Source organism: Anopheles darlingi, chromosome 2 (genome assembly GCF_943734745.1).
Source record: "Anopheles darlingi chromosome 2, idAnoDarlMG_H_01, whole genome shotgun sequence".
In the NCBI taxonomy this organism is placed as follows: Eukaryota; Metazoa; Arthropoda; class Insecta; order Diptera; family Culicidae; genus Anopheles; species Anopheles darlingi.
In genome coordinates this window covers 33,165,732-33,176,902 of record NC_064874.1, presented here as the reverse complement: position 1 = coordinate 33,176,902, position 11,171 = coordinate 33,165,732, and the positions used below count along the sequence as shown (strand labels likewise).

Here is an 11,171-nt window from a genome sequence, read left to right as displayed (position 1 = left end):
AATTTTCTTTTTTTCACACAATCGAATGCTATTATTACGCTTGTCTTTAAATATAGCTTTCTTATAATGGCTTATCTTTTAATCAAAAGCATTAGTTTGGATCTTTCTGAATATTCTAGGCTTGTTTATTTAATAAGAATTTTAACACCATCTCATTAGAGCGACGAGCTTATGGGAGGAAGATCAGAAGAACAATCTTTCATTTGTTCTTGAAGAATTACTCAATTTATGCCTTTTCAATAAGAATATGAAGAAATGCCAGCCAGTAAATTATTGTAAGTGTATGACATATTTGACATAACAAATAAATAAAGAAAAAGGAAATTATTCTTATGAATGGCACTCCATAGCCATTAAAATCACAACTATTGCACCATAAACTCACGTTTGTTTCAGTTTAATCAGTGCCATCAGTGCGGAGTACGGTTCATCCACAAATGACATAAGAGGTCTCATAGGCAGTATGAATCTATAATTGTGCCGGGAACTTAATTAAACATGTGACGAAATCATCACGAACGATGCAAAAGGACGTCGTCTGGCTACGAAACCGAAACGCAATATAACGCCCATAAGTCTAATCTGCCGCCAGCACACGATCGTTTCGTCAAATTCCCGTCTTCCCCTCAATTACCATTGAATCATCATCGGTGCGCTGGCGTAAAGTGCGTAAAGAAAGTGGAAACAACAATACCGCTCTCGCTCGCTTGACCGAATAGCTCAACATTCCACCGTTGGACCATCACGTTTCAAGCGGGGTTTCCCATAACCACACTCTGGCTGACCAAAAAGAAATCAACAACTAGCAGTGCGAAAGAAGGAATGAATATGAGTGTGATTGATGCAAAAACCTGGAGAGTTGCAATTGAGAGAAAAAAAAGGAAGTACTTTCGCCCAATATCGACAGACCCGCGATCCACACAAAACCACCCGATTCCATCTCATTAACTGGTCAAGGGGCGTAGCAATGACTAACCTGCCCTCCCCTCGAGAGCGGCATCCCTCCTGTCTGATCCATCTTGATTGCTTTCTATTTTGACCGTGTAAGCGCCGCGCTCCGCGAGTCTAGATCCTCGACAGAATAGGGTGATTGTGAGCCGAAAGATCGAGGGTTTTTCATTTGCATCTCACACCGCGATGATCGGTACGCGCAAACGATTTCCGTACGATCAACACATTCGACCATACACGACCGTTGCCATTTGCATTCGATCGATCGTCGTCTTTCTCGCATCCGCGATCGCTAATCACAATCATCATCATTGGTCAGTAATCACCCTCCCACGGTGAGGGGCGCCTTCTGTTACGGAGTTTCTTCTCCGTTGATCGAATGTTGTGCATCGTGCATCATGCGCTGGTTGGTTGGTAATGTTTCATCACTCGCCGTTCCATCCCAGCATAATCGCGAAAAAAGGGGCCAACATTTAGGCATTCCACCCATGGGCCCGCGTGTTGGCATTCGTTCATGGATGAGCGGTGGCGTGACTCGGAGTCGTCGATAATCTATCGGAAACAGGCGGTGGACGTCAATCATGCGTATTCCGTGGCGAATTGTCGATTGCGAAGGCAAAAATCAGGCGAAACGATGCTCCAGCATATGCTCGCATTCGTTTCGTTTGGGCGCGATGAGACCATACCCCGCGAACTATTACTGCTGATCGTTGTATTGATTTGGTGACTTTGAAGCCGGCCATTGGTGTGCCGATAGACGCGAATGAGCGCTGATAAGCACATTCGCGCGCGATAAGCCATGGATTTTTACAAGAATAAATTGGAAACAGATCAGACGAAATGATCCAATCTTGTGCTTATGACAATTTCTAACCGTAAACGATCGTTTGCTTCGCGAAAGCCAGACGGAGGGAGCCTCCTGGCCTCTCTCGATCGTTCAGTGTTGGCCATTTTAATTGTCATTTTGTTTGCCACCCGTTGGGGTTACGTGGCAAAAGGAGGCCAACGTAAGTCGAGCTATTACTCACGGGTTATTGTAGCTTGTCCGTCGTATTGCATCACAGAACCGCCATCGTTTTGGCCGGACCCGATTGTTTGTGACCACCGTCGCGCGGACCCCGGGGATGGCGGATCGGGTCGTGGCCAATCAACGTGCCCGCGGCCCGGCCACAACCGATGGCCGACTTGGTTTGCCGACAGCGGAGCTTAATCTTCCGTGGCCTGTTCGATAGATTATTGGCAACCAGCGATCATTCGCCATTCGACAATCGACAGCGCTTTTTACTGTGGAACTCTCTGCAGACAGGAAACTGAGATTTGGAATGTTTTTTTTTTCTTTTTACAATCCTGAGCTTATCGCTGGTTCACCGCATGAGCTCATGCTGATTTGGGGCCGATGGTAATGGTGAGGGCCGGGGCCAATGAGATAATGTTTATTTGTACTGCATTAGCGAGCAGCAACGTAATGAGTAATTGAATTAAAATTTCGGAGGCGTTTTTTTAGTGCTATGCTTGAGGAACGCGATAACGGAACCGATCAACACTGAACAGCGATCACCAACAGCAGCAGCAAATGATTTTGGAATGTTTATTCCAAGTTGAGGAAGGTTATAACATCATAATGTGTAAGGCATGAGGGAATCATTGTTCTGCATTTCCTCGCCAAATTTCAGCATTAGTGCACAGATTCTACCAAAAAGTGTATCATTTATAATGTATCCCGAATACTGCTCTCTATTGTAGAATACTAAATAAGCAAATAAATCTTCTCACCCCTTGTCCATAGTATAATATATTGACGAAAAATGTAACGTAGCTCTAGAAAAATGTCTAGAGATAAAGCTGTCATATATTCTTACGGTTCTTCAATCAAATTTGAATCTGATTAATTATCAAAAATTTGCTACGTCAATCAACACCATAGGTATTGAAATTGATAGTATACTATGTTTAATGATTGCTTATTTTAAAACAGTTTTAAAGATTCCATCCAAATGGATCCAAATGGATCCAGATTTTCAAACGACCGAAAATCCATTTTCGAAACAGACAAACAGTCAGTTCTTTTTGGTTTCGTCCGATTCTAGGCCAAAAATCTAGTAATGTGGACATAATAGGAAATGACAATTCCCGCCGTATATTGGCTTAGATTTTTAAAATCCAAACAAGGAAGATTAAAAATGATTAGGTCTCATAGAATATTGAATATATATTTTTCGATCATCTGCACTTAAGAGCAGGGAGAGCAAGGATTAAAAAAGGTTATGCATCAGTAATTAATCTTGCTCTTTACATTTCAACACAAATGCCATGTTTACATTACACACTAAAAAAGGTAATATCGAGTTTCGAACGCATTGCCTATGATAAATGTTTTCGCAAAAGAGAGAAAAGTTTACCAGAACAGCAGCGCAGTGCCGCTGACCGACAAACCAAGCGAACGATGACCACCCATCCGGCTGCCGAGCCAGCCGGACGGAGCATAGGCTCTGGGCCACATAAAGTAACCAAACACCGATCTGTCATATCGAATGCATGGCTCTCTTTCATTGCAGCACCTATTTGGACCTTCGGTCTCGGTATAAAGAACCCCACCACCGTCTCTTCGGGGCGGCGTACGATCGCATGGCCATTTGCCGAATGGCGTACTACCTTGCCACTGTCGGTCACCATACGGTACAACAACGACGGACTGACGGACTGACGGTCTGGTCTGCGCTGACCGTTCCGCTACCGTGGCTGCATTTCCGGATCATGGCAAATCGCGTTGAGAAATCAGCGAACCAAACGAAACCGCAAGCGACCATCGACCACCGGTTCGCGCTGGTCCCGTGCTGGCCTCCGTTGTTCGCCCCGTCATCCTCAGGGTTTTACTGTTCGATTCACCTTCCCCCCTTCTTGCTGCCGGAATAGGCCTACCGTGCGATGGTTAGCCGGCCCCGTCTATGCGCTTCACTTGAGGCGAAAAGACCCGGAAGATACCGACGACTAGAGCGAAATCTCTTTGCTTTCGCAAAGGGTACCTTTAGTACCTTTCCGCGAAGACCCATAGTCGACGGATGAAAGTTGGATACAGGGAATCATTATTCGGGGGTTTAAATATTGCCTTTTTGCCACCATTAAGCATTGAATTCGGCTCATTACGAACGCTTAAAGGACAGTAAAAGTGTCGAACGAGTAAATGTGATGATTTCAATCAAATCCACATAAATTGACGCCATGACGGATTGTGGCAGCTACCGAAACAAAGACATTGAAATGGTATGTTGTTTAGCCATTTTTTTCTTCTTCTCTCAATTCAATAAACACGGGAAACTAATGAAGCTATATGGGGACATAATTCGGTCAAGCTAAGCGTGCAGTAAAGAAAAGAGCGTGACTTTCTCGAGTGACAAACAGCAATTATCCATCCACCCGCCGCGTCCTCCTCCGCTTTTTTCTGTTTGTCACAACGAATGATCGTGAAAAGTGAAAATAAAAATTCATAAAAAAAAACCAACACCCCAACACAACTCAACCCTCCTACTTCTTCTCTTTCTTCGGCTGCTGGGTACCGGATTTGCTGCAGATAGGATCGAGAGATCCATGATGAAAATAGAAAACGCCAAAACGCCCACTAATTGCGTTTGTGCCTTGTCCAGTCCACTGTACACTCCCGCTAGGCTCCAGTATTATGACCATGACTAGAGTGGCCGCGGTGGCTCGTGCTCGTGGAGAGCTCGTGATCGTATCGGAACGTTTATGCGCCTGACGATGATCTCGTCTCCGATTGCCGACGATGGATGGAAGGAATGATGGAGGATGGAAGTGAGAAGCAAAACCCGTGCGTGCACGCGGCCTCCAACACATTTCGGAAACGTTTAACACATGACGGATGATGGCAGCCGCGGCACTGCGAGTGACTGCACGCGCGATCCGATCGTCATGCTTCACGGGAAGGCTCAATGGCCGGAGGCCGAAGCTCAGTATGGATCCAGCGAACACATTTACTACCAACACACAACCGTCGGTCGGTCGGTCATCATTCAAATAGTAGCTTACTAAACATAAACATTCCATCAGCACACAGTAAACATTGTTGCACTCGCAGCAGCAGCAGCAGCAGCAGCAGCAGCACCAGCATAGATCATATTGCTTTTCATATGTTGATCATTGCTGCCATCATGATTGGTGCATCTCTCGGCAGCCGGAACCAGGAACCGTATGCGATGATCATGCTGGTTGTATGCGTACATCAAATCACATTCAATCAGAACGAATTAAGCCAGCTCGTGGTGGTGGCCCCGTAAGGAGTTTCGGCGAGAGAAAAATGGAAAGTTCATCGAAACCGCGTGGTGTATGCGTTGGTGGAGTGTTTGCTTTCTGAGGGCGGGGCAGGGGCCACCATCGCCACATTCGAAGAACCCTCTAGCAGACGAGTTAGTAACACTCACCTCACCTTGATAACAACGGGTCCGTGACCGCGAACTTCCAGCAACAGTGTGAAAGGGGAGCCCGGGGCCATCGGGGCTTGGCAATGGATCTTCAGACCATGGGGGGTTTGGCGCGGTCGGTGGTTTCACTTCCACCGGCATCCATACGGACGGATGACGTGATTCATTCGACAAATGGCATAGCAGGTGCCTTTACGTTACCGACGTTTACCAAATACAACACTTTGCAAGACACACGTTGTTTCGGCCCGAAAAGAGCGGGTCGAGTTTCCGATTCACCCCGGGGGCCAAGGTCCGTGTCCGGGGTTTGGCGCAATAGCCAGGCGCATGCAAGATTGCCAAAAAGGTGTGCACGAACGACAAGGGTAATGAATATGAAGGAGGAAGTTGAAAGTGAGCTTCGACAATCTACTAAAAATGGAGCATTATCCGAAGTGAAACGATTTATTTAATCAGTTTTCCCTCCCTCCCTCTAGCGTGTCCAGCGCCGTGTTCTCGCACGTAAACCGACCAATGTCACTAGCAATCAACATCGTGTGTTCGTGTGTTTGTGGTCGAGTTCGAAAAGAACTGACGGAACTACGTACATTCAATTGCTATTAACCGACACGCCAGTCAGTTCTTATTATCATTTGAGCTGACTCGCCAAGAGGCCGCTCCTTTGGTGTGGTTTGCAATGCAACACCCAGCGCCCAGCGCCCAGCGAAAGGCTGGGTAATTCAATCCACCGGTTTGCGGTTAACCGGGCAAAACATTGAAGCCAAAAAGTCGTCTCTTTGATCTTATTGTCACCTCCGTGCACCTGACACGTGGTGGTCCTGGACATTGACGCCAAACACAACTGCACGAAAGGATTTGCCGGGATCCCGGTAGGTGCATGACAACAACATCTATAGCCACTCCGCTCGGCATGAATTGTACGTGGTGATAGCTTGCAAAGAAGCAATACAGATCCTTCTGGCCTTGCAGTGTTGCATGGTAGCAGCTTTCTTAACAATGACACGATGCATAAAGAAGTGTAAAGAAAGCTGAATGGAAAAAACCCTTGACGCAGCTGCACGACCGATGAAGAAAGAACTGCAACCACCCGTTCGCATCTCGCTGTTGCGCTGTTTAGCTCAGTCTCCTGGGCGGCTACGGTGAACACGGTTTCAAATTATAAATAAATTGTTTGGAGCAATGTTCTCGGCACGTCACGGAAGGACCATGACTCATCCAGTGCGCAATCCTATTCTCGAACGTTCACTCCTTCTCGCTCCTTGCTAGTTATCACCATCGTCCTAGGTCTTTGTCGATTTGTTGATTTGTTGCTTAAGTGGAACCGCAGCCAGCGGAGAAGCAGAGAAAAGCGGAAGAACCAACGAATGGTTGCTCCTCCTTTTCCTATCAGCGTGCTCTGCTCGTTATCAACTAGCGCGCTGTCTTAGTTACAGGAACCCGGCAGACAGAGCATGAAACACTGGAATTCGTGCAGCAACTCATGGCAATCATATTATGGCAGAGAGAGGCCTACGTCTGCCACGGCTGCGGTATGAGTCATCAATGGACAGGCCTAAGCAAACGATATTTCATTCACAATACGGATCCGAGTACGTAAAAATCAAGAAGGCATTGACAGGTCAGGACTCGCGTGTCTCGGCTGTTACGAGTATTTAAGTACCCCGAAGGACTCCGCATAATTGCATTACCGAGTGACTAGAAAAGTTAAGGGATTACAGTTGGTACGAGTGTTTGCTTCGCAGCTTAAAAACGCACGAAGCATAAGGAAGCATAATGGAGGGCTGGAAACGATTGCGCTTCCAAGCCAAGGTCCACCCAAGCGCAAGCCAACAAACTGTTGAACTCCGCGGAGTGACGTGGTGACGGTTTGGAGTAGCTGTGCTCACTACTCACGCTCGTTCGCGCTGTTAAATCACGGGCGAACGTGAGGAAATGATTTTTCTCGCTGATAAGCACATCTAGAAGTGGCTTCTGGAAGCTTTACGCTAAACGATCGCTAGCGACGTAGACTATATATAAGCCAAGCAAAGCAAATCCTGCTAGCAATTCAATTCATTTCGCAATAACTGCGCAAAACGACAAGAAAATGTAATGCAATCTTTGGACAAGTATGACGAACATTTGATGTGTAGTGGCATTACAATCGCAATGTGTTATTTTATTTTAAACCCTGTGTAAGTCGCACAGTCCTGATTGTCGCGTTTATATAACGTTCTTATATATGTTAAAAAAAATGAATACATTATGGTTTACAATATTTCCCAGAAATGTAGCTCTATTTCAAGGGCTACATTTGATATTCATAAAAAAAGTCCTTCAAATATTGACTACTACTGTTTAAATCACAGTTGATCACAGTCCAAAAATGCGGCTACGCTTGTAGAATACTTATAGAAAACGGTAGCAGAGCCTTCCGAGATTCGTCAGAGCACAAATTTTACGAAGAAATTATACATTTCTCATACATCACATTGAATTGTTCACCGTGTAGCTAACAAAAAAGCGTACAAATTAGGTCAACAACCAAACGACGCGCCTTCTTCCGTGACTACTATCTCTAAATCACACAAAACGGCCTACTCTAGCCAGCAAACGGTGCGTTTGTTTCCCTTCACTAAACCACTGTTACGACTTGTTGGCCCTAGTTTCCCTATCGGAACATCGATTAAATCCGTCCCTTCTAGCAAGCCCGTTGCTACTGTTGCGCCTTGCTTTGTTTGCAAATTATTCATAACAAACAAACGCAAGCCTTCCGGAAGGTCACGACAGCCTCGAAGACAGCGCTGATATGAGACGGGTACGGGCGGGTAAGCGGACAATGTTGGTTTTTGTGCGATAAAGCGCCAGCAGCAGCTTAACATGATAATTGCACCAAAGAGTCTTTGGGGCGTTCTGGAACGCTATAGTTTTGCGGCCTTTTATTGAGTGAAAGCGATGGTACGAGAACGGAAGGTCCCCTTTCTTTCTTCGCCTAACGCACCGGCCAGAAGCCGTTTTCATCAATGAACGATTCGCACAGGTTTATAATTATTCTAATTACTTTTTACCCCTCTAGAACAACGTCACTGAACGTGCCCAGTGGTCGATACAGATGGAGCTAACGAGAAAGCACGAATCGTGCGAATAGAGGAAAAAAAGGCCTTGCAAAGACCCCGACTGCTGGCCAACAGGTTTCCCCACTGCCCTGCTACTCGCAGTACCGGTACAGAGTCATGACTTTGCTACTGCTGCCGCTCTGCTGCTGCTACTACTAGTGGGCATTGGAACCGTGTTGTGAATGTAGACGTTAATGATCTTCGTGACCTACTGGCAACCGCCAGTCAGCCAGTCAGCCAGCCAGCCAGGCCAGTCGGTGGCAACTCGTACCGACAACAACGATCGCACGAGGCAGCATCGCGCTCGCTGGCTCATTGAAACCGCGAATGTAATTTCCACGGCGTCATTAGACGAAGCTCCCACAATTTTCGGTGGAAAACTCGTAGTGGCAGCGAGCGGCAAAAGCGGAACGAACAGCACATACAGGGGGAGGGGGCACACATAAGTAGGCTCTTCAGCAACACCAGGGCTACCAGAGACTACTGCGTTCGTCCGCGTTGCCTAAGAGGATGTGGAATAATAAATAATCCAGCACGATTGCTCCGCGTTAGACGGGATTACGTGAGTCACGGCGAGGGCATAAAGGTAACCTCTCGTTGCCGTAGACGCTGTGTAAATAGGACGATGCTCTTGAGAGGATGAACTATTTTTCTTTTCTGTTTTTCTTGCAACAAACTAGTTTCCGTAAACTTACCTTTGATTAAAGGGCCGAACCCGGACTGCAACCTTCAGTGACGCCATGGTTGATTAGACCTGCTTCGGGTGATCGATGATGCACTATCCTTTCTCGACGCCTTCTCTACTCAAAACCCCCCAATCTTTGGGATTTCTTCTGGCGTACGCATCCGTTGTGGGTAATATCTTTCACTCTCTCTCTCTTCACTCGATGGCTCTCTTTCGGTTTTGGGTAGTCCTATCGAGGGGAGCTCAATGCTCGTATCACCAGCCAACCAGCCGACGATCTGTGCGGTGACATCCTACTGGCAGCTGGATGATGATGCCACCCACCCGTCGCCCTCTTCCGTCAGATGACCGCTTTATCTGATCACAAGCAAACACACGCAGCACGCACGCACGCAGTTGAACGGAACGGAGATGCTCACATGATGGCCGGATGGAAAGGTTGCAGCACCCCACCAGACGACGACGAGACTGAACGGTAATGTTGTGATTCCGTTCGATGCACACTAGACTTGCACGAGAACAGTGAAGGAGAGAAGCACTCTACGAGAACGGAATATCTAGGGAAGAACGAAAGCCGGTTAGCTGACGCTGGCCTGGGGTTGGATGCTGTGTTGCTGGGTGATCAACAACACACATGCTGTACATAATGACCACTCGCTTTACATATCACTGACCCATTATCATGGTAACGCAAATTAGTAACAACAAAAAAATGGTCGAAGCCGTTGCTTCTCAACCGATGGATTCACGTAACACGGTTCCCGCAGGGGATCTTCACTTTTCTCTCAGTTTCTGGACCGTCGTAAGACACAGCTGGCGAAGAGGTAACCCGGATCCCCACCCCCTCCCCCAGGCAAGCGAAGGAAGTAGGAAGCAGACATTTTAGGCCGTGGGCCGTGCACCGCTGCCTTACGACAAAGCGAAAAAAAGCGGTTGGAGGCGTAACAATGCGTTCCTACTCTTCCTTGTCTGGTAAATTGCATCCCGGTAAGGGAGATAGGGAAGGAGGAAGGGAGGGGGGGGGGGTTGTGGAGGCCACCGGTGCGTGTAAATGGCGCGCGCGCGCTCGCGCTTGAACTAAAAACGGTGGTGTGGTATGTTTTCGTTTTTCATCAACAACAAAAAACGGAAAAACGAATAGCCACACGCCAAAATAAAAGGAAAAAACCCTTCCGCCCCATATCGAATCGAGGTGCAGCGAAGGAGAGACCACGGCAACAGGCAACTTCACTCAGCAGGCACCCCCAAAGTGCATTCGCAATATGCACATATGGTTTGCGTAGCGTAGTGAAGTGGTTTGTCGAAAAGTTTCTCAACTCCGGCACTCTGACTGGGAAAGGGGGAAAGGCACACTGAGCGGGTGTGTTGCAATTCGTTGCAACCAATTGCATGTGGGCTTGCGGGTGCATCGAGGAGCACGAATGTCGTGGACGGCCCCCGGGGGTGCACAACAGCTTCTTCACAGTGGGGGGAATCTCGAAATAGAACCATCCACATCACGGAACCCACGGTCACACCCCACGAAACGAGAGAATGATTCACTGATGACTACTCCAAGTAGCTCTGGCGTTGGCCACACAAAACATTATTTACTGCGATTCCTCTTCCATTAATTATGAGCTTCATCACAAAAACTACACAGCAGATGCAGCGCACACGGTCCTCCCCGTGGATGCAAATAAGTGAAAAACGGGTCGCCGCGCGAAACTACGATGCACTATAAAACGCAATTCTTTGTTTTCACCCACGACGGCCACAAGAACGCGAGGGAGGGGACGATGACGCCTTCCCGTTTACTTTGTTTTCTATGCGCACAACGCAGAACGCTGATTTTATGATTTGTCGTGCCCACGATGGGACTCACCAAAGGTTTACGGAGGAAAAGCAGGGCGGATGGACAGCAGGAGAGCGGATAAATCACAAGAAGTCGTTCAAGGACCTCCGAGTCTCGGGAGAAAAACCGTCGAGGAACGACACGCACGTCCGTTCGCTAGCGAGTTCGAAAAT

The 11,171-nt window shown here is 47.4% G+C and overlaps 1 protein-coding gene across 2 annotated transcripts in view; it reads right to left on the bottom strand.

Moving 5' to 3' along the window:
* Positions 1-11,164, bottom strand: part of LOC125949111 (kinesin-like protein Klp98A) — a 17,139-nt gene extending 5,975 nt beyond the window's left edge. Inside the window, exons 1-2 of one of the 2 annotated variants that reach the window (XM_049675820.1) lie at positions 11,029-11,164; positions 9,175-9,721 (exon numbers count right to left, since the gene is read on the bottom strand). In XM_049675820.1, the coding sequence (XP_049531777.1) occupies positions 9,175-9,221 (47 nt within the window). In that variant the 5' untranslated portion in view covers positions 9,222-9,721; positions 11,029-11,164. Of the gene's footprint in view, positions 1-9,174; positions 9,722-9,838; positions 10,709-11,028 lie in introns of those variants that run through there. The other variant, XM_049675819.1, reaches the window with a different exon arrangement.
* Between the last annotated feature and the right edge of the window lie 7 nt (positions 11,165-11,171).